The sequence below is a fragment of the Thunnus maccoyii genome, chromosome 13 (assembly GCF_910596095.1).
Source record: "Thunnus maccoyii chromosome 13, fThuMac1.1, whole genome shotgun sequence".
NCBI classification, from domain to species: Eukaryota; Metazoa; Chordata; class Actinopteri; order Scombriformes; family Scombridae; genus Thunnus; species Thunnus maccoyii.
In genome coordinates this window covers 22085764-22109468 of record NC_056545.1, presented here as the reverse complement: position 1 = coordinate 22109468, position 23705 = coordinate 22085764, and the positions used below count along the sequence as shown (strand labels likewise).

At 41.8% G+C, this 23705-nt stretch overlaps 2 protein-coding genes across 3 annotated transcripts in view; one reads left to right on the top strand and one right to left on the bottom strand.

The window, feature by feature from the left end:
* The window catches only part of LOC121909666 (Down syndrome cell adhesion molecule-like protein 1 homolog), a 51903-nt gene extending 44242 nt beyond the window's left edge, over nucleotides 1–7661 (top strand). Inside the window, exons 21-33 of the mRNA XM_042430221.1 lie at nucleotides 1667–1820; nucleotides 2433–2550; nucleotides 2671–2834; nucleotides 2946–3044; nucleotides 3374–3562; nucleotides 4084–4371; nucleotides 4498–4653; nucleotides 4793–4823; nucleotides 4948–5066; nucleotides 5183–5335; nucleotides 5535–5735; nucleotides 6074–6385; nucleotides 6936–7661. Of these exons, the coding sequence (XP_042286155.1) occupies nucleotides 1667–1820; nucleotides 2433–2550; nucleotides 2671–2834; nucleotides 2946–3044; nucleotides 3374–3562; nucleotides 4084–4371; nucleotides 4498–4653; nucleotides 4793–4823; nucleotides 4948–5066; nucleotides 5183–5335; nucleotides 5535–5735; nucleotides 6074–6385; nucleotides 6936–7369 (2418 nt within the window). The 3' untranslated portion in view covers nucleotides 7370–7661. The remainder of the gene's footprint in view (nucleotides 1–1666; nucleotides 1821–2432; nucleotides 2551–2670; nucleotides 2835–2945; nucleotides 3045–3373; nucleotides 3563–4083; nucleotides 4372–4497; nucleotides 4654–4792; nucleotides 4824–4947; nucleotides 5067–5182; nucleotides 5336–5534; nucleotides 5736–6073; nucleotides 6386–6935) is intronic.
* Nucleotides 7662–12978: 5317 nt separating this feature from the next.
* On the bottom strand, nucleotides 12979–22484 carry arhgap35b (Rho GTPase activating protein 35b). Of its 2 annotated transcripts, XM_042430223.1 has the most exons (8): nucleotides 22012–22484; nucleotides 21833–21896; nucleotides 15748–19639; nucleotides 15287–15428; nucleotides 14778–14855; nucleotides 14457–14588; nucleotides 14126–14231; nucleotides 12979–14003 (listed from the first exon to the last, which is right to left on the bottom strand). In XM_042430223.1, the coding sequence occupies exons 3-8, from the start codon at nucleotides 19465–19467 to the stop codon at nucleotides 13592–13594; spliced, it is 4590 nt and encodes a 1529-aa protein (XP_042286157.1). In that variant the 5' UTR covers nucleotides 19468–19639; nucleotides 21833–21896; nucleotides 22012–22484; the 3' UTR covers nucleotides 12979–13591. The 2 variants fall into 2 exon arrangements, with proteins under 2 accessions (XP_042286157.1, XP_042286158.1); XM_042430224.1 differs by lacking the exon at nucleotides 21833–21896 and having other exon boundaries at nucleotides 22156–22484.
* Nucleotides 22485–23705: the final 1221 nt, after the last annotated feature.

Here is a 23705-nt window from a genome sequence, read left to right as displayed (position 1 = left end):
GGAAAGCAAATGGTGAAGGAACTGAAGATGAGCACTGAGAGATGAGCAGATTAAAGCGATAGAACCGGGGATTGACTTGAGAGAAAACAGTGTTTTTGAGCACGCGTTGGCATGTGTGTGTTTGTGTGCCTGCAGGTGCATGTGTGAATATCGCTTCAAAGATGTGTTTGTAGGAAAGATATCCATGTGAACACATCATTTAATCCAGTATCGAGGCACAAAGTGTTATTTTTTTTTGTAACCAAGCGACTACATCTGCCTAAATGGATAGAAATAATTTAATTTGTTTCAAATTAATTTACACCAGTGGAGTGGAGCAATCTGCTCTAATCTAGCTCTATCCCAGAAACTAAAGAATGGAGTGAAAAGCCACACACTCATAAATGAAATGCAATAATTTTATTTTAAAATCTGTTGATCAACAATTTAGCACAACTTGACCTCTTCCGATTAAAAGATTATCTGAGTGACACCTATAGCGGGAACAACATGAACACAGAACAAAATCCATATGAAGAAAGGCCTCCAACATCCAAAAATCAGCAAATACAAACTAGAGAAATACTGAGTATAAATAAAAAAAATAGAAAAACATCTGGATGCTTGAATTTAAATTAAGCTGTGATTAAGTCTATAAAATAATATAAATATACCTTAAACAACAAAGAAAAAAATAAAAATATCCTTAAGGTCACTGTGTAAAAATAAATGTAAAATATCAATAATCAAAACTAAAAATAATATATATTATATAAAAAATTAAGTTCAATTAACAATACATGTATAATTGGCCTGTCATTAATCAAAAGGCAAAAATAAATAAAACCACTTCTGTACATATATACAGTATATTGTATATACAAATAGAAAAAAAGTTGATAAGAAAATACAATAATACTTCCCTGTAAAAAATAACATTCAAAAACTCATGAAAATAACTATTTACTCTATTTCTATGTTTATGTTTATCACCAAATGAATTATCATTTTTAAATACCTGAACTATACACTAGATATGTCACTGAAGTGATTAAACTGGCTTTCATCCTTAAAAAGGCAAGATGTGCTGAAATGATGACTTATAGAATTTAAGATCAAATATTACATCGGTGTTAGAGCGGTTTTACACACCTTTTTTGATGTCTACCTGCAAGCCAGCTCCTCTAGAATAGGTTTGTGTTTTCCTTCAGTTCTTCATTGTTTCCAGATACCGACATGTTTCTAAACAATTTCCCGCCAAAAAGGGAAAACTGCTTCACAAACAGTTATGATGCTACAGGCCTTTTTCATGGAAGACGTTTCGACATTCACCACAGGAAAAGCACAGGTGTAAATGATAAAATAATCGATGGCTGAATTCCAGAGTCCTGGTATTGTTCATGCTTACCAGAACACTTGAATAGAGCAGAGCCATCGTTAATGTTATCATTAACACCTGTGCTTTTCCTACTGTGATAAGTCAAAATGTCTTGAATGTGCACTTCCAAGAAAAGACTTAAAAGACTTAAATTTGAGACTGTTTTTCTTTCAACACACATTTGAGCTGTGTAACTTGAAATATTTGTTCAGTCTGGTAGAGTTTCTAATACAAGAGCAGCCACCCAGCTTGTCTTGTCACTGTGTTATCATAGTTTGCTAACATGACATTGCGTGCCCTCCGTCCCAGGCGCCCAGTGAGTACGAGGCCAACCCAGAGATGCTCTTCTACCGTATCACGCACCTTAGCCGTGGTAAACAATACCACATCTGGGCTGCAGCCGTGACAACTGCCGGCCGAGGCAACATCAGCGCAAAGGTCACAGTGGAGCCTGCTGGGAAAGGTGAGTCCTCCAGGCGAGCCTGTAGTGGAGGAGAAGGGTAAAGAGATTTCTGTAAAGGTTATGAGGGAGAGCGCTCTAAAAATGGCTATGAAACGGCCACATGATCTCCTGTGCACAGATCCTTTTCATCACTCTCTCTCTCCTTCTGTCTCTGTCTGCTCTCCCTGCTATTGATTGACAGCTGTAGTATTGATTGAGTACTGGGTATGTTGCGAGAAACGCTGTTGTTAATTATGTGGTGATGAACAGGGCCTATCTAGTAAAATGACCCTTGGGGAGAGAGGTAGCAGGAGAGAAATCAATAGAGGGGAGGATCTATGGAGTAAAGATAGACTGAAACTAAGAGGTTAAAGAAGGGGCTACACTAAAATACTACACTACAGCTTTTTATTCCCTCTGCAGTGAATAAAGGCCTTTCCCCTCAGGCAAACCGGGCCACTCATTCAGCAAACAGCAGACGGACAGTTAGACATCCTAAAGTACTTAGTGAGAGAGATGCTGAAACAGTTTTTTGTTCTGGCTTGGTTTATCTACAGTATCATCATCTGTGTCTCAAAGTATGTGATAAAGATTCACTGTAATTATTCTATATTTTTATGTCATTGTGTGCAGTTCCGGCCAAGATCCTGTCCTTTGGGGGCACAGTGACCACACCCTGGATGAAGGAAGTGCGTCTGCCCTGCAGCTCAGTGGGAGAGCCTGCCCCCACGATTAAATGGACCAAAGACAGGTCAGGGTTCATCATATACCACTTATATGTCAACATCATTCAAACAGACAGTGGCGCTTGTAAAGATAACAAAACTTTCTCCAGGGTGTTAACATCTGTAACCTGTCTGTAATTTGTCAGTGAGGACTCTGCCATTCCAGTGACAGCCGACAGTCAGCGGCAGATCTTATCCAATGGCACACTGGTGCTGCGTTCAGTCAAAGCAGAGGATTCTGGGTACTACACCTGTACGGCCACTAACACCCTGGGCTTTGACACTATCATAGTCAATCTTGTGGTGCAAGGTAAGAAGAAAATGGATGATGTATCTGAGTGGAACTGACTGGTAGAGGATGTGTATGCTTTATGATGTTTCTGCTCAGTTGGTGAGTCACTGTCTGTTTTTGTACATCCAGTTCCTCCTGACCAGCCCCGTCTGACTGTCTCCACCACCTCCACCTCTTCCATCACCCTGGCTTGGATCCCTGGGGACAACGGTGGAAGCTCCATCAGAGGTACACAAGACTTTCTGTGAACAGAGAAACACCTGCCCGCCTTGCAGATGTCTCATAAAAAATAATACTTTACGTGACAGATCCTGTTCAGTGTGCTTCAGCTGTTGTCAGTTGTACTAATGCTGCACACAACAGTGTAAACAATGAGCTTAATGTTCCTGGGTAAGAAGTAGGCAAACTAGAGCTGATTGTGGCTGATTGTTGCCCCCTGGTGTCCAACAGATGTAGCAGCAGCAAACATCCTCCACAGTCTTAAATGATTTGGATTTGCAGCAGTTGTTTCGAAGTACTTGTGTTTGACATGAAGCTTGTGATGTGTGATTCTGCAGGATTTGTGCTGCAGTATTCTGTGGACAACACAGAGGAATGGAGGGATGTGTTCATCAGCTCCAGCGAACGTTCCTTCAGGTTGGACAATCTGCGCTGTGGAACGTGGTACAAGGTCAAGTTGGCTGCCAAGAACAGCGTGGGCTCAGGGCGCATCAGTGAGATCATTGAGGCTAAAACACATGGCAGAGGTGAGGAATGGTAGTTAGATAGACTGTAACTCTGGGACCCCATTTAAAAAAACTGTAGTTGCTGAACATAACTCACCTTAAATGGCCAATTTGACAAATCTTGAATTTTAAATCTTGCTTGTTTTTTTCCTCCTATTTGATGTTTGTTTTAAGGTAATTTGCCTACTACCCCCTCACAATACGCAAGATTAGTCAATGCTAGTGTGTGAAAACATTTTTATATATAGAATTCATGTGTGTGTTTTTTTCCTCGCAGAAAATTACTACTTAACATTACTAGTAACAGCTGCCTCAAAATAGCTGTGCTGCTGTGATATGAAATGAGATGAAGTCCCAGTCTCTACATGAAATTATAGAGGATCAAAAGTGCAACAAATTCGATAAATTCTGACAATCTTTACTGTGACTAACGGTTTGCAATCAGGGAAAGTGATACATGAGAAGCATTACAAGGAAATGCAGCTGTACAATATTGCTTTGTTGGCATTACTAACCTCCTTCTGACCTCGTCCTCTCTACAGAGCCGGTGTTCAACAAGGATCAGCCGCTGCTCACCCACATCAACTCCACACATGCAGGTCTCAATCTGCAGGGCTGGACCAGCGGCGGCTGCCCCATCACTGACTTGATGCTGGACTTTAGGCCCAAAGGTACCTGGGCCTGGCAGAGCCTCAAGGCCAACTCCACCAGTCAGCTCTTTCTCAGTGAGCTGCGTGAGGCCACCTGGTATGAGCTGAAAATGAAGGCCTGCAACAGTGCTGGATGTGGCAATCAGAGTTCCCAGTTTGCCACCACTGACTATGATGGCAGTAAGTATATCATACAGTGTGTCACCTATAGACTACTGATTCAGTAGCCCGTCTTCTGTCATCTCTACCTCTCTCACTGACTTTTCTGTATTAAATCTCTCATTTTCTTCCCTTTACTCTCCATAGGTACAATCCCTCCCATTAAATCAGCACGCGGAGAAGGGGATGATGTGAAAAAGCTGTTTTCCATCGGCTCTCCTGTCATCCTGGTTACTCTGGGTGTTGCTTTGCTTTTCATTATCCGCAAGAAACGCAAGGAGAAGAGGCTTAAACGACTCAGAGGTGAGAGAAAGGAAAAGTGAGAGCCCAGAGAGAGATCAATGGTATTGTGTGTAATGGATTAATGTAACATAGAGTGACAAGTTGAAATGATAATCCTTACAGCCAATTATAATCTAATTAAGATATTGTCTCCTTATAGATGCTAAGAGCCTTGCTGAGATGCTTATCAGGTAAGAGACATCTTGTATGTCTACTGTGTCTACAGGTCTACATGTTTTAAAAAACCTTATACAGTAAGTCTGACTAAATGTGTTGTTTCCGTGTGTGTGTGTGTGTGTGCATGTGTGTGTGCAGCAAGAACAATCGCAGTATAGACACTCCTGTGAAGGGCCCTCCTCAAGGACCGAGGCTCCATATTGACATCCCACGTGTTCAGCTGCTCATTGAGGACAAGGAAGGCATCAAACAGATAGGCATGTGGCTACACTTGACAAAAACACAAGCATGTCATTTTCTAGTAACCTATATCAGATAATTAACATTATTTTTTCTATAACTGTTGTATTTGCTAATTTCTTACCTGTAACAGGAGAGGACAAGGCAGCGGTGCCCGTGACAGACACTGAGTTCAGCCAATCAGTGAATCCGCAGAACTTCTGCACAGGCGTGTCTCTTCACCATCAGGCTCTTATCCAGAATTCAGGGCCTTTGATTGACATGTCAGACATCCGCCCTGGCACGAGTGAGTTTGTTTTACTTGTCAATTAAGACATGAAATACGTTAAGCAGGTAAATCCGGGCGAAAGCTTATTGACTCATGTGTTCACTTACATCCACTTCAGTCATAAAGATAATAAGACAGTTAACCAAAGACAATCAATACATGGATACACAGTCTCTGTACTACCAAGCTGTTCTCTGATCACTGTGACCTCTCTCAGATCCTGTGTCCAGGAAGAGCATAAAATCAGCTCACAGCTCCAGGAACAGGTACTCCAGCCAGTGGACCCTGAGCCGACCAAGTCAGAGCCAGTCGACAGCCTCGGCACGAACTCTGACCTCAGACTGGCGGACCATGGGCTCTCATGGCATCACGGCCACTGAGAGTGACAGCTACAGCGCCAGCCTCTCCCAAGACACAGGTGAGTAAGCCCCAGCCAGTACCACTGACACAGTGACACTACTACTACTATGTACATTTACATTTCCAATTTCTAGTTTTCACACCAAGGGGTAGTTAGTTTAGGAAAAGAATGAGTAGTCTATAGTTTAAATTAGTAAAATGAAAGCACAATCTAGAGGCATATGTACAAATACACCATAGCATGATGGAAATCAATCAAACCACATGGAAGCCAATGTAAGGAAATTAAACATGTGACTTATATGAGCTCTTATCTGAGGCAGCATAACCGTTGCATTCACAAAAAGCAGAAGTTAAGGAAACTGTTTCCAAAATCATGTATTTCTGTTTTTCCAGATAAGGGACGCAACAGCATGGTGTCAACAGAGAGCGCCTCTTCCACCTATGAGGAGCTGGCGAGGGCCTATGAGCACGCTAAGCTGGAGGAGCACCTGCAGCATGCCAAGTTCACCATTACAGAGTGTTTCATCTCCGACAGTTCCTCTGACCAAATGACCACAGGAACCAATGACCCTGCAGACAGCATGACCTCCCTCAGCACGCCGTCTGAACCTGGCATCTGCCGCTTCACTGCCTCACCACCCAAACCGCAGGACTATGACCGTGGTAAAAATGTGGCTGTACCCATTCCCCACCGCGCTAACAAAAGTAAGTAGAAAAGGACGAGAACTCCTTCTTTTTCTTGTTTTAGTACCTTTGATAATACATGGTTATTGTTATGGTGTTTTGCACTCAAGTCACGTGTAGTACACTCAATATAGACCTCAGATTTTTTCTTTCTTCTGCCTCTGTATTGTGACCCAATGATACCCTGATACAAACGGGGCCAAATAAATATATACCAAACAAAAGCCAATATACAGTGAGGTTGAATTGGTAATTCGGTAGATAAATAGGTAAACCTCATTTAAGACCAGGGAATGACACTGTCACTATGAATGATCCTAGTTGAATAAAAAGTCTTTTTTATTTAACAACCAAGAATGACTCAAGCTACACAAGGAAGCATGTGTTCAATATAGACTCTGTACTACTGCCCCTATTGACACAGTATCATTGTATCATCAGCCAGGCCAAATTTATTTATATAAATCATTAATTTAAGCAGTTGAAATGACAACACGACAAAAATGCCTTTTGTAATTCAAAATGACTACATTGTATGGTCTTGACCTGACTCTTATTTTGTCTTTCTCAGGTGAATTCTGCAACCTACCCCTCTACATGAAGACAGACCCATTCTTCCGCAAGCAAGGGGAGCTGCATGACCCGTGCCCAGCTGTGCCACCGCGGGAAGCCTCTATCCGCAGCCTGACGCAACGGGCGTATCACACCCAGGGCCGTCACAAGACTCTAGACCCTGCCAAGCAGCAGGCCCTGACGCTGGGCCACTCTGGGCTGGGCAGCTTGGGTGCGAGCTCAGGCACTGCCACCTTGCCCCAAAGGACTCTCACCATGCCCAGCTCCAACACTGCAGCAACAGCTTCCACTTCCAGCACGAGCAGCAACCCCACCAACAGTAACAAGGTGGGGGGCTCCAGAGACTCGCTGCTAGAGAGCAGCTCCTCTGCACTGGGGAGACTGCAGAAACAGAGTGTGGGGGCCTACTCCAAGTCATACACACTGGTGTAGTCCGTTCTCTTGCACAGACATGCACTGCTGTCCCACTCCTCAGCCAGCCCCACTCTGGTACTCTTTAGTCTGGGCCAGAAAGGGCATGCAACCACCTTTCTTTAAACCCAACTAATGGTGAACTGCCCAGCGTCCTGTCTAATTTTCCTCGGGATAGGTGTTCTCCCAGACAGAGACCCAGCTAACCTTACTTTTTCATGTTCACCTGGGACTCTATAAAAGAACTACTAACTCCAACTAACAGTTCCAGCCGGCTGGTGCTCAGCTCCACTCAGTTCTCGTGGGAGTCACACAGCAAAAAAATACAGGAAGCGATTCTGTGGTCATTTGGAAATATTGACTATAATTGAGGAGCTAAAAGCTCTGTGTTTATGATGATGAGGACTACGATAGCCAGTATGAAGCTGTGTGGCCATCCTGTCTCTCATACGCACACACATACTGTCCTCCATAGTTTGAGTATTACTGTCAATTTGCAGGACTTCCAGTTAAGTTCCCTATTCTTACTGTATCTTTCACCCTCTATGTGTCTCTTAAAGTCCCAAATAGCTATTGGCAGATTTTCTCTTAACGGTTAATCCAAAAGAAATTATTCAGGTTCACTTCCAAGAAGGATAAAAAAAAATTATATCTCCGTAATGTTCTCCACACATCTCTCTCCAGCTGAACAGTGTCTAACTTTATAAACAAACCATCATGACAACCCAAATGAACCAGCTATAATTTCTCACATTACAAATAGAGAATATTTGGTATTATAAAGAATTTACATATATATTTCTATGTAGGTATATTATTGACATTTAAGTGAAATTATGACAAAGTATAAATTGTATGTACTACAATAGTGTAGTAGTATATACAGCAATTTAATGTCAAATTTAAGAACGAGACAATCGCTCAATCATGAAATTTAAATAAGAAGAAATTTAAAAAAGGTTGGACTAAAGAAAGAAAAAAGATTAGTATATATACAGGATGTTCTGTATGCTACTGTATGTAGACCGACTAAGAAAAGTGTTTCTGTGTGCGGACAGAAAGTGTCCCTATGTCGAGATGGGAAAAGCAAGATAGGCTACTTAGTTTTAATTTCACTTCCTGAAAAGGCAGGCTGACTGGGTGACTAAATTTTAACCTTCCTGGTTTTAGGGAAATCAGTGTCATGGCTGCTGCAAAGTGGTCACAGTCTGGAGTTATGATACAGTATTAAAGCCTCTCTTTGTAGCATGAATGGCAGAAACTGACCACTACACAGTGACAGTTATCATCCCACCAACTTCTCAGTCAGCCTCAATGTCACTCAGCCGACCTTTGCTCTTCAAAGAAAGAAAGAAAGAAAGACAACTAGCTGAAGGAATCCCAGTCATGATGTGAATGAAGTAAAATAATATAATGTTGAGAGATGTTATATGTCAGGGAGTTCAGTTTTGAAAATTATATAATGTTCACTCAAATTGATATCTTTGTTGTTGCCCTGTCTGAAGTACTGTATATGTCCCACTTTCTTTATCTCCATCTCCCTCCATTTTGCGCTATTGTACATTCACACAAGAACCTATTGGAATGTCTTTCTGAAGCATCTCCATGATAGTGTTTTGTGGTTTATATTTCTTTATCCATTTGCTTTGTTTGTTTGTTTAGGGGAGGGGTTTATTTGTTTTTTGGTTCCAGAGGTCAAACAGTACTATGGTATGCGGCCTGTGGCTAAAACCAGTTCAGCCAAGTGAAATCAGGGACTCGTAGCTCTTTTGGTCACACAAATTACTATTGTGTATATACTGGACTGGAGTCGGTCTGTAAACCTGAAGCATTCAGGCTCCTGTCCTTTTCCCCTGTTCAGATAAATTAAAGTAAAAAATCACTACCCTAAACATACTAGATCCATCATCTCTACCTTTGTCAGTGTTGTTTATAGATTAAGTCTTGTACATAAAACACAGTTTTGTATGAAGAGCTATTTTCGTCAGAATAAATCAGGGGACACATCAGGGTTGAATGCCCCAATTTCAAAATTGAAATAGTATCAAAAATAAAATATTTTACTTCTGAAATGGGCAAAAAAACATTTTTCTTTCCCTTTATGTTTTTGATACTAATTTGTTGAATTTTTATTCTTTTTTAAAGGTCTTTTGATGTCGTCATTTGTCCTATTTACTTTTTTTTATTATTATTATTTTGTATTTTGTTCATCCTCAAAAAAGTCATTGCATGCTTGCTAAAAGGGAAAAATTGAAGGAAAAAATGTATGAAAATCAAAAACTAAAAAAAAAAATGTTGAGGGTATCCCAAACATTTGTTTGAGTTGCTTGTTATAGCAATTGCTTGTGTTCAAAAGTACATTTTCTATGAAAAGAAAGCAAAAACTAAAAAGATCATTCTAACACCTTGTGCAATAAAGCTATCTTTCATACGTCACGGCTTCTGTCATTCTCAACAGGTTTGTTTGCATATCATCTGAATGCTTTCATATTAAGATAAACAGCCAAAGCAGCAGTTCATGCAGATCAGGACCTGAGATGAGATGGGAAGAGAGTAAAAGTAAAGAGAGTATTTGGAGTTGATAATCGTTCCCAGCTAGTACTACAAGAATAGATTATATGAAAATATAAATACTTATCCAGTATGAAATTGGCTAAACCAAAAGCAATACTCAATGTGAATTTACAATGTCTGAATGTGTCATTTATACTCATTTGTAAGTAAACACGCCTACAGAAGAACATGCTGTAGATGCAGTATAATGTACATAGTATTTGGACAAATACATTGCCAAGTGCCGTCTTGCCAGTGACCTCTGACAGATTTGAATTCTTATCGCTATCAAAACATGAAAGTGGGTGATCCAACGAATGACTCATATGTGCTTTTTCATGTGTGAAAATATGCAGAAAATATGTCTAGACTGGAGAAACAGTATGGCATATATCTGGCATGTATCTACATATAGTAAGCATAGATTAGTAAAGTTCCTACACAGTACAGACAGCAACTCTGATTCAGCTCTCTACTATTTGGCTGAAGCCATTTGGACAACAGCTGACACTAAAGGACACCAACCACAAGATGGCGTCATAACATTATAATGTCTGCCCCCTGCACAGAGGATAACAGATACTGTGACGAAGGTATTCTACCAAAAGAGTTCAGCCACTCATGACGGATATGCAGTGAATAATTGATGTTTTTCAGAGTCGCCTGCAACAGTGTCCAAATACTACAGCTTCTAGTTACTACAGCAGAACTCTTTCTGCATGTAATTTTAGAATTAAGCTTGTTTATTGGAAGGATGCATCCATTGTAGAGATATTGTGTTTTACACAGATTAATTATCTTTGCAGACAATATGCTGGTGAAGTCATGTTTCAGTAGAGATTATTTGTTAATGATGTACCAGATACAGCACACAGCAGCAGCCGTGTATTCATGCCTTGCTGTGTTTGTTTACCAAGTTGTCAATCAGGAAAACAGAAAACCACACTGCACTATTCCAGTGGTAATTGTAGATAATAATAGCCTGTCTAACATATTGTCAGATGGCAACAGGGTGCAATAGGGCTTTTCAAAAACTGTCATGGGCACTTCCTCTCCATTTGTGCATAATAGTGACATTTTTAATCAACAGAATGATGTGCTTGATATTGTTAATTCCTCGGGCCCCATTGTTGTCACAATATTAATCAATCTAACTGTTACTGTGCGTGTAAATTATAATCAGAAAATGACATTTTTAACTGTGAGGCTCCAATCTCATTTCAAACTTGAGATTCACAAAATCTGACATAAACGAGGTAACTCTCGGACTGCAAAAGGATCAATGAAACACGCATACACAGGCATCACAAGAAAGCCAGGGACAATTTTACAAGATTTAATTTATTAACTATTATACAGTTCACATAAGGCCTTCATCTTCAAACACTATTCTCAGTCAGACAAATTCCATGGTTTGCTCTTGGTGCACAGTACATAAACTTTCACGTTTCAGCTATTTCTCTTTAGTATTTGTTTTGTTCTAATTTCATGTTTTAAAACAGGGAGAGGCTTTCATCCTTCTCCCCTCGGTGTGTTTTTAAATCATGCACTAAACTTAAGTGGCCTTGAACCATTCACAAAAATTGTAAAAATGGACTTTCGATCATTGAAATACACACTAGAAATGTTTTCTACCATTGACTAAAGGGTGGTGTTCCCCAACATACAAATAAACAACCATTATAGAGTAGTATGCGCTCACTTTTTGCTCATTGAGTGTCAGATTTGCCATGGTTGTGTCAGAAGTTTAAGCGATGCAGTAAGGTTATATACTCCCATGAATTGTGTTACAAGGGGACAGTTGCTTGGTTGGTTCTGTGCCAGTCTTAATGTTACAGCTTACAGCTCTGAGCAGTTTAAGAAGATCCCTCAGTTTAGTCTGATGAACACATAAAATGACTGACTTCCAACAGCATTGCGATTCCAAAAGTACCAGTTAAGTGATGATCCCAAATACAACCAATGATCTAGCAAATCTGGTTGGGTTGCAACCAAGAACCATAACAGAGCCACAATCATCCAGAACTTGTTTGTCTGGTTGTCCTTTTTTTTTTTTTTTTTTTTTACTTGTTTACTAGTTTAAGGGTTAAAATCATAGGTCTTCATTAACAGTGCTACCACTCAAAAAGTGCTGCTTGTTTTCCATGAAAGGGAGGACAATATGCCAGCACAAAACTACTACTTCACTAGAGCAGGGAAATGGCCGGTGGTGCTTCCTGAAATGTGCCCCATCCACAAAAATTCAGTTTCTACTTGATCATTGTATTGTATAGCAGGACTAGCGGTAATAGTACGTCAAGAATACTAAACCTTCTGAATTAAAAGGTCCTTAATATTAGATGAATACAGAGCTTGGTTCGATAGACAGCCACGGCAACACATCCAGCAACCTATCATGTTTCAAGCGTGTGGTTTCCATGGACACCAGATTGCAACAGTTATGTTATGGTATGACTAGGTTACACATTCAAAGATGGAACAATGGAAAAATGTCTCCTTCACTTGACTGATGGCAGGCAAAGTCTTCATTGATATTATAATGGCCTAAATAAACCAAACTTCCCTAAACATCCAATCTGATCAACTGACAGCTAGAAAGAGAACAAACGCTAAAAGAAAACTATGTTTCACATGGCTGGATGAATGAGGAATATGAGTAGATTCCTATCAACCTAAAAAAAGGGACTTGTGGATCAACTTAAAGAACATAAGTTTTTACAAAAGGATCTTGTTTCACAAGCCAGCACTGATGCCACACTCAACCACTAAAAAAAAAAACAATATGGACAAGTAATCAATGTGGCATTTCTTCAAATTGAACACTACACTATCAAAAAGTGCTTCAGATAAGTTTGTGGATACAAAAACAAGTTTGATGTAAACAAAGTTTGATCTGCCAGAGCTCTGTAGAGGCAATGGGTATGGCTGTTTGAGCTGTGAAATTAAAAACACACAAGAAAACAGTATGTCAAAAAAAAACTTTTTGAGGGAAAACAACAGTGATCATTAAAGTGCATCCCTGGATGTGTACCCCCCCGCCCACCTTACCCTCCCACCACCCCTTTCCCTTCCCTCCCCATGCTGACCCCTCAAGTAGAGCCGATGAGAGAAACCCCAAAGGCAGACACAGAAGAACCTCTGCTATATGGAGCAAACTGCTGCCCAAAGGACCTACAGAGGAACAGTCTATAAATCCAGTGGCAGTACTTTCATGAGAAAAAAAAAAAAAACTAAAACAGTTTTACACAGATAAAAACATGGTAGCCACAAATCATGTCTTCCAGCTTGGCATAGAGGTTTCTCTTTCTTGGTAGTGTAGGATAAGTGGTGGCTGACAGAAGAGAGGCTTGCAGTGACAGCGCCCTCTGTCCTCCACTTCTGACCTGACGTCAAATTCCAGGAGATCAGGGTCTCAGAGGGCAGAGGAAGAGTCACTGATAACGGTAGCCTACCCTGATGCGCACAAGTATGGATACAAATAGCAGGTTGGGGAAGTTTCTCAGACACTTCCTATCCCCTCTCTTCATAATCTAGGTTGTCCATGATCAAAAATGTAGTGTGCAAGTGCACATGGGTTTTGTGTATGTGTGTGTGTGTGTGTGTGTGTGTGTGTGTGTGTGTGTGTGTGTGTGTGTGTGTGTTGGTGATAAGGTCCAGCATCATCATGGGCACACGTGGTTTCATTGTCTCTCACAGTGTCTCCTGTTCAGCAGGGGAGTGGTGGGAGTGGGGGTGCTGGTGGAGGGGAGGGAGCAGGGACTGCAGAGGAGACTGGGGGGTGGTGGGTGGGGACTGCTGCAGGGGGCTGAAGTGCGTGGTGGTGTGGGGAGGAGAGGAGCGGTAACAAGAGTAGGCAGAGCTCCCAGTGAGGGTGGTGGTAGGTGAGGCAGGGAGGCCTGCCAGGCCGGTGGGGGAGTCAAGGAAGGGCTGGTTGTAGAAGAAGAATGCACACTGGTGGATGAAGGTCTCGATGATTGTCTGGTAGGTGCGTGTGGCAGTCAGGGCGTCCATAGTGGAGAAGTCTGGTCTCATCAGAGTGGGCCAGAAACAGATGGACAAGTTTTCACTGGTCATCAAGTTCACCCTGCTCAGCTGGCTCACCCTGAGAAAAACACACAAATTTATTCATTCTCATCATATGGTACAGCAAAAACAGATGGGTGTCTACCACCAGAAGATCAACAAAGCCATAAAGTGATTTTAAAAAGTAGATGGGGAACTTACTTGTGTAAGTGGCTCACTACATATTTGAAGGAATCATAATTCTCCCTGGGGAACTTCCTCAGGACATCCTTCATGGTGTATAGCCTCTGTTCTCTATCATTGATTTCTGTACACACAGAGACAAGTCATTATTAAAACTCATCATCGCACAGAGTAATTTGAAGCCGACACATCTCGCTGTTCTACCATGAAAATGATTCTTGTCAACACTGAAACACCTAATACAGAGCAAAGCAGGTCTCACAAAATCTTCCCTACCCTCTCCCCTCCTAAAGAAATAATCTTTTTATGTTCCAGTCAAGACCCTCCCAGCCCAGCAATGTTTGCTTACTGAAAGCATCCAATAGGTCCACCTGCAGAGCACAAGGCACCAGGGGCTCAGGCAGCTCAGAAAAGAAGCTTTTGAGGGCTCCAGCCACAGTGTTTATGGAGAAGTCTTTCTCCACTAGGTCTAATCCGTGGTCTGCACAAGGAGAATGAGAGAGATAAAAGGGATCAGAGAAAATGAACAGATCAGTAGTAGCTGTCATCAGGACTGAACAATCAGTTGCATGTCACTTTCCTTTGGTAACTCTCTGTTTATGTTTTGATTAAGTAGCCATATAATTATATGTCAAACAGCTGGTTCAAACAAGTCAGATGAGCAACTCACCCTGTTCAAACTGCCTCTGCATGCTTTCCATCTCTGACTTGTTCCCGCTTACGCGGTACAAACCCTCTGTGTTCAGGCCTGAGGAAAAAAGAGCACACCAGAGAAAAAGGGAAGACATGGGGAGGGAGGGTGGGTGGGGTGCACAGTGGGAAACAAGCAAAGCACAAACACTTCATTAGCCCCATTGCAAACAGACATGACAATACAGATGCTGGCAGTTTCTGGAACAGTACTTAGCTGAGTAAACCTTTGTATAACTTTCACATCACACTGTGGTCATGAACAGGTGCACTGGTTTAGTTCTAACAATAAGCATGTTTACATAGGTGACTATTCAATAACATTAATTTCATGAAATATATTTATTTATAGTAAAGAATAAAAACTGATAAATGACCATTGACAGAGTAAAGCTTAAAATTTAATTTTGCAAACATCACATACACAACAGCACAATGGACTGCTCCTTAACAGTAGTTAAAAAAGGATTATAAAACAAAACAACTTACCTGTTGTCTCAATGAAGCGGACACACTTCTCAATGAAGAGTGGGATAGGTCTGTCTGGAGATACCACATTCACTAGGGGGACCCCAAAGTAATTGCTCTCCGGGGGCTTGGGAATAGCTGGACGGGGCTTTGGTCTTGTTTTCTGCGAAGACAGACAGACACAGAACTCACATTCAGTCACAAATGTAATGTCAAGACATTACCACAGTTAAAACCTGCTAATACTGTTTACGTAGCAACTGTGTACTTACAGTGTTACAGGTACTCAACACTGAGGTTTAAAACATCCTAAATGTTTTTATGGCATCTATAATATCACAATTATATCGATAAACATTACAGCAGTTTTTAATGAGGGCAAGATCTAAGAAAACTGTTAAACAAGTAATCATTAATTAACAGTAATTTCTATATGAGGTCATGGAGCTACTTCTTCTGTGGAAGAAGATGGTAATACACACCTTGGCTGTTCGTCGCAGGCTCTTGAGAATGTTCCTCTTTTTTGGGTCCTCACTCTCCTCATTAACCAGACTTTCGCCTTTCAGGGTCCCAAAGTCATCTTCCTTGGATTTTGGAAGAGCTCCCATCTCATCATCGCTGCCTATGAAGCTCGTGCGAAAGCTGCTGAACTTGCCAAGACGCTTGGAGCGGTCCCGGTAAAGGCGAGGCTTCACCCCAGCTGCTGAGAACTTCCTCCTTCGCTCAAGAGAGCTGCTGTCGGCTTCACTGTCTGAGCCATTTCCATTGGAGTGCATCCTATTGGAGTTGCGGATGGTGATGATTTTGCCTTGTGTGCTGTCATGTGGCACTGAGTAGATGATTTCTTCATTGCTAGGGCGGGGTTTTGAAACAGCATCAATGGGTTCAGCATAGTCTGAGGGATCATAGCCCACATCCCCACCAGGAACCCAGGTAACAGCAGAGGGTAGGGAGCGACGGTGTCCCAGTGTATCTATGTATGGGTTGCGACTCACCTTCCGGAAGTCAAAAGTGACACCCGGTTTAACTCTCACTTGGGGGGGCAATTTGTTGTTGAGTTTGTTCTCAAAGTCTCTGATATCGGAGATGACAGAAATGTCACTGGAATCTAAGTCAGGCAGGTTGAAGCCCCCACTGTGAGAAGTGAGTGTGCCATCATAGTACGGTGGCGATGGCTCTACATCATCCTCTGAATCCAGGAACATGGTGACAGGACTGGGAGAACTACAGCGTGGGGAGTACACATTTTCATTGGTGCATGCTTCAGCAACATTGTCGTACATGTGTGTGGCTTCCACAATGTTGCGTTTCTCAACCACCTCCATCAGAAAAGGATGAAACATTTCTATCCTGTGCAGGCCTCCTACCACACCCCCAGATCCACAAACCACGCTGTTGAAACGACCCTCAATCTCATGGGCTAGTTCTTCCCCCTGGATCTGCTGTTCACGGGCATAGTCACTATCAGTGAGCTCTGCCTGGCTATCTCCCACTGCCAACAGTTGGACTGGGATGATGTCCTGAACCTCACACAAGAATGCACACAGGGTCTCCAGGGAAGCTTTTCGGGTGACCGAGTACACAGCGATGTAGCCATGTACCAACCTGCTCTTCCGCAAAGTGAAGGAGGCATGGTATGAGAGCAGAGAGAGCTCTATAGCCAGCTTGTGTCCACCAACTGTCTGCTCTAGCAATACAGAAGTGCCACTATTAGACATGGGCCTGCAGTGCTGATGCATTAGGAAAGGGGACAGGAGCTGCTCAATGTCATAGGAGTCTCCACACATTAAGCACATGACAATACGAAGATCTGCCTCTGGGGCCGGCTGATGAGGAGAGTCTCTGAGACCTGGAGGCTCAGGGAGGAGTGGTGGGGAGCTGCTACTAAAGGATGTGCTCCTCCTAATATCCAGAAGGCTCCTCAGCACCTGGTTGATTTGAGTCTCATTGACGTTATGGCCATAGCCCACACCAGGGGAGGCTGGGTCTAAGAAGCTACACTGCAGTCTCCTTGCAACCTGCTGTCCCTGTGTTATTAGGTTTAAGGCAGTTTCTCCACCAATATCCACATATGATCCTACGCCTCTTTTGGTGACTAGAAGCAGTGATGTTGGCAGCTGTGCTAGCTGGCTATCCCTTCGTCCCAGAGTTGATTCTCTAAGTCGCTCAAGGCTTTCAACCACATAGGAGAGGGACTCTTTTGAATTATACAGACACAGACATCCGTGAGGTGTGAAAGTCGGGGTGTGGAAGGAATTTACTGGAAGACGTACATTTCCCTCAATAGGCCGCAGTGTCAACTCATACATCTTCCCATCTAACACATACCAGTCATCATTTGTGCAGAGAGCCCTAATCTCATTGGCAAATTCTCTGGCCAGTCCATCCTTCCCCAGTATGACAAGATTAATTCTGTCGGCCTTGGTGTCCCCAAAATGAGCTTTCACATCAAAAAAGGGGTAACAAGTGGGGAAACGTGAAACTAGGAGTTGTTCAATCTTAGAGTCTCCACAGTGAGGACTGCTAGGGCAGGTCTCCTTTGTAGGGTGATAGACAAAGTGGATATGCTTCAATACTAGAGCATCTCTTTCAGCTGGAAGCTTTTGTAGTGCCTTGAACCTCTGTTCCTCCCCTAAAACCTCCTGAATTGCCCCCATCTTCTCCTTGCTTGGCTTGGCATCCACCTCAAGCTCATAAAAAAGCTCAGAGTACTCCAGTAAGAGCTCCTGGAAGTCTTCTTTAGCACGGTCAATGATCTCCTTCTGATGGCGGTTGTACAGGTCCAAGTACTCTGGCTCCTCAAGCCACTGGTAGAACTCTTCATTCATGATAAAGCTGCGGGCTTCCTCCCAAGGTTTACCAGGTGTGACAAAGGGAGAGGAAGCTAACTTCTGTTTAAACTCCAGCCTCATCTCTGCCCGTCTGCACTCATTGCGCAAATGTTCCAGGTGGGCATTAAATATTTCCTCTGCTTCTGCAGTCTCCAGTAGGTCTGAAGGGATTCGCTCATCCTCCATGTTGTCAATGTGAGACGTGTCCTCCCATGGAGAGTCCTCCAGAACAACAAACCAGTGGGCAAAGTGCTGCTTGGACTCTAGAACCTTCTGTACCCCGGACCAGCTCAGCTGATCTATCTCATCAAGGTCAGGCACCAAGGAACTAAGTGCTAAAGGAAGAGTGCTCAAGTATATTTTGCGACGCCTCTCAATATGTTCTTGCTTCAGACGGTATACATGCTGTTGAAAAAGCTTCTTGCATTTAGCTGTTCCCTCCAAGAAGACATATTCTTTGTACTCTGGGGAGGTGTTCATGCGTCGACTGGTGTTTAACCAGGTTTCATTATGATTCTTTACTATACGGTTGATTAACCATTCATAGCGATCCTTGGCCGAAGCTATCTGCTGACTCTGGAGCTTTAGGGCTTCAAAGTAAGGAATGATCTTGGGCTTGCCCCTGCTCTTATCAATAAGTTGAACCAAAGAGAGGAAGGCAAGGTCCACATTTATATTTGAGCGTGCAGATGTCTCAACTACTGGTAGACTCTTTTTAGTGATAGCAAAGGTATGTGCATCTTTGATATAGCGCTCAACTCCTTCATCACATTTGGTGAGGACCAGCACAATGGGCTTTTTAGTCTTGCTAAGCTGACCATATAGGTTTGTGACAAATTTCAGCTGGTCATCAAAGTTGCGGTTCATGCCCCTGCTGACATCGACACATAGCAGGAAGCCATCAACCTGCAGCTTGCCCTCAGGCATTTGTTTTTGCTCAAAGTCTTGCTCCAGGCCCAGCTGATCTGTGCAGAAGTACATGAGCTTCTCTGCTGATGCCAGCTTGGTTGCGGCTGCCCGTTTGATGTAGGGCTGCATAGCAGTGCTACGGTGTGGCTGAAATGTCTGGTCATCAATGAACTCAGTTTGCTCCACAACATGCATTCTGCACTCAGGCCCCTCCTCCAGAACCCGTGACACCTCCCCCCAAAACAGAAAGTGATCATTATTAACCACTCGACCCCCAAAGTCACTGGTGCTCAACACTGATGTGTGGTCCAGGTAGAAGTCATCAGCACTAGGCCGTACAAACCTATTACACAAGCAGGATTTTCCAACCCCACATTGCCCCTTCTCTTTCTCTGTGCCTGACAAACCCACCACAATGAGGTTGTAAATGGGCGATCGGACATCTTGCTTTTTCGCCATCATAGTCTTCTGACGCTCATCCTGCCATAAACAGGCACTGTATAAAGGAGTTCACTTGAATGTTTGTCCATAAAGTTGCTGATCCGCAGAGATCAGATTTCAGTTTCTTCTGCAGGGTACCAATTTTAAAAAAGAGCCGGGGGTTCTTTCATTCATTCCTTATATGAGTCAGATCCTGTCAAAAAAACAAAACAAAACAAAAAAGAAATCAGACAGCTAAACTGGACAATAAACAAAAATACATTTTGGATTAAAAAGGGAAATAACTTCATTAACCAATGGGTCAAATGTCAGACTGTTAAACCTAGGTCATACTAGGTAACTATGATAAAATAAAAACATATTATTAAAACACACTACTATATTTGGTAATGGACATTAATTTTGCTAGAGATGCAAACATTAATCAATTAGTCCATCGACAAAGTTATTTTTCAAGCAAAAATGTCCAACGTTTTGTTTCCAGCCTTTCAAATGTGAGGATTTGATGCTTTTCTTTGTCATATATGGTAGAAAACTGAATATCTCTGGGTTTTGTACTGTTGTTTGGAAATTGTGAGGTGCCTTTTTCATTATATTCTGACATTTTACAAATAACTGAGAAAATAGTCATTAGTTTCAGCCCTAATTTTTGCTCATAAAATTTTCAACTTTGCATAGGGCCTTTTTAAATTACTATCCTTCTTAATAACTAAGCAATCTAATCATGGAATAAGAGAATGAAAAGTGGCAGATTTTATTCTATTTTGTGTCCATTTCCTTTGTATACCTAATCATATTGAGGCTAGTATATTGTTTAAGAACAACAAATGATTCTCAGTTCAACTAGTTATTAGGCTTTAATTACTATCCATGATCGTGACTATGCCCTAGATCATGTATCAAGTCAAACACTTTGTCTTTGTCTGTAACAAGTGTGAGTTCAGCAATGCCAACCAGTGATAGCATCACCTGATATAGGCAATGGATTGGCAAAACTACAGTAAATACCATTTTAAATGAGGCAGCATGCTGACAGGATATTTGCAAATTTCATTAATATACCACTCTGTGGCTAAAAAATACTTTCATTGTTGGTTAATCTGGTGATTATTTTTTTCGTATCTAATAACTTAATCATTTGTTTAAAAAAAAAAAGTCAGAAAAGAGTTAAAAATGCACATCACATTTTCCCAGTGGCCAAGGTGACATCTTCATATTGTTTGTTTTGTTCAATTTACAATAATAGAAGACTAACAAAACCAGCAAATACTCACATTTAAGAGGCTGATCCGATTCATTTTTCGGCATTTCTGCTTTACAAGATAAATTACTTAACTGATAATCGAAATTGTTATCAATTCATCTTATATTGATTTCAGCTCCAGTCCAGTCATTTCATGATAAATTCTTATAATACCAAACCATGATCAAAATGATTACATTAATCTTATGAGAAAACATGGTGGGAGTGGTGCTCTTTAAATGACAATGTCAGCTGATCACTGAGTGGGGTGACAAGCATGAAAATGACTATCTTACAAGCACCTCAGTCTCCATTTTCAGCCTTACTCAACACCTTTTCAACCAAAACGAAGCAGCGGCTATCTGCCTCATTTCGAAAGATAAAACAGTGAATGAATGAAGAACTTATTACCAGAGTCAGACACGTGCAATCTATGCAAAAAGATCTCTGAACTTGCTCACCCCGTTAAGACCCTTAAAGCTTCCACTATTATTACAGCATTGATTAATGCTACCATTATTATAGTACTGACTACATTCTGCAAATAACTGCACACAATTTCTATAGAGGGTCAGAAATGACCAACTGCAAAATTTCAACAATGAGTGTATGAGTCACTGGAGTCAGACGTCATGACAAAATGTGAATTATAAGCTTATAATGAAATGAATAACCTGTCACATGAAGGGACCAGAAACAAACAGCTTTGGCAGGGTCAAAAGCAACCATGGGCAGTCCACACCGCTCAGCTGAGCTAGGCCTGATACCCAAATGAGCAGACAAGTTATTTGCAGATAAAAACAACCAAACTGCCCTATTTAGCAACATCTAAACACATACAGATTACTCGAGCGCACCTTCAAACAATTTCACTTACATAATCTACTTACTTGGATAAAAATTTTGAAACGTATATGTTTTGCAAAGGATTAACAGTTAACATGGTCTTTAGGGTGCACAGAGAGGGGCTGACCACGCCAGGCCTGCTGTCTACATAATGAAATTGCAGAGCCGAAATCTGGGATAGCCTACCTTCTCCGCACCGACAGGGAATTTATTTACCCAGCTGTCTAGGGTGTAGCACTCACCGCTTCACTAGGAAATAGCCCATAAATAAGAGGAGAGAGCATGCAGGGTACATACCATCGCATTTCTCCCTTTCTCCTCTTGCATCTGTCAGGCCAGCGCTTGCCGCAGCCCTCGCCGCCTGATGTGCATAAGCATAAAGCCGCAGAATACACTATGGGTCGTCTCAATTCACAGCTGATCCTGATAATACTACAGTTTGTGCGATGGGGTTATTTGATTTAAATATCCGTTACCTATTCCTGCATTCTCCTGTTCAGCATCACTGTTTGCGTTGCAATTAAACACGCGAAAGGAAGAAATAAATATCCCAAATAATAGAACGATCCGATTTTGTTCTTGCAAGGGGTTTTTTTTCCTCATAAGAAATTCAGACGTACAAAAATCTGCTTAGCCGTCTTCTTCTCGGTTCACCACGTTGCTTTTTCAATAATTATTCTGTCCATTGTTGTGCCCACATAATGCTGGGCCGGTCGCGCACACGAGACAACGGTGAGTTTGTTGCAATCGCCTTGTTTCGTCTGAAATATGCTTCTGCTGCAACAGAAATGGTTCACGTCCTGGTCGATTTATGAGCAGATTGCGTGTGTGAAAGTGGTATTTCTGCCAGCTTTCCGATAATGGCGGCGGCCCTCCTCCCCGGACCTAGTTCTCCTCTTCTTTTCTTTAGGAAAAGGGAGCTGTGGAGACAGAGGCGGCGGAGAGAGGGACTCACCCAGCGGCGCCCTCACACAACTGCACCAGGTCGGCTCGCTGCTGCTCGCTCACCAGTCAGCGCGCTGCGTCTGCGGGCTTCGTTACTCACAAGTAATCCATTTCTCAGCATTCAGGCTATATTTCACAAGTATTGCCACCATTTCTTTGTAGCCCCAGAACAGCCATTCGTTACAGAGATAATCATTTTTTGTTACACCAGATAAATAAAATGCAGTTGCATCCCCTCTTTGATAAAATATCCATTTATCTGCTTAATATTATCCAACGTTACTGCGCCTCCTGTGAATGGCACCACAGTCATGTCAGCTCTTTTTATGTGTTATGACACAAAATTGTAGGTAAATTGGAAAAACAAGAAAAAGTGGCGTTAAGATTAGGACTACACAAACTATTTTTCTTAAGTTACACCAACTTTAAGTAAATATTTTATATTGTAACTAGGCCTATTAGTTATCCATGTGAGATCATATATTTTGCAGTAAGCTCGGTTAAAGGGAAACTTCGGGATTTTTCAACCTGGACCCTATTTTCCCATCTGTTTGTGTCTAAGTGACTAATGGGGACAACAATTTTTGAAATTGGTCCAGTGTTGAGGGAGAGCACTGTAACGGTGTTACACCGTATTTGGTGACCCATCAGATTTCGTGACCTGAAGTGTTGGAAGAAGTTCTCAGGTCCCAAAGTGTCGTGCTGATATACTAAATAAATTTAACAAAGTACATCATTAATACTGATGAGGGAATGCATAAGCAGCATTTTAATATATCAGTCACAGCCTGATTTACTGCAAAATTGGCACTTTTGCTTCAGTACTTTAAGTAAATTTAGCTGGTAATACTTCTATACTTTTACTTAAGTATGATTTGAAATGCAGGATTTGTAATGAAGTATTTTTACATTATGGTATTGATAGGATACTTTTACTTAAGTAAGGATTTAAGTGCTTCCAACACTGCAGGTCACGGAATCTGATTGGTCACCAAATATGGCATAACACCGGCAGCAGCAAAAGGGGCTGTAATGTAATCCTTTAGGGCAACTGCACCCCGTCATTGTATGTCCACTAAAAGTGCTTGTTTTGCCACTGATCGGCTCAGATTGTTATTCTAAGTGTCTAACAACATTATGGAAAGGACCATACGGAGAAATTAAACGTTTTTATTTACCTTTCGCTTAATCCAGTCTGTTTATTATTGTCTAACCGAGTCTCGCG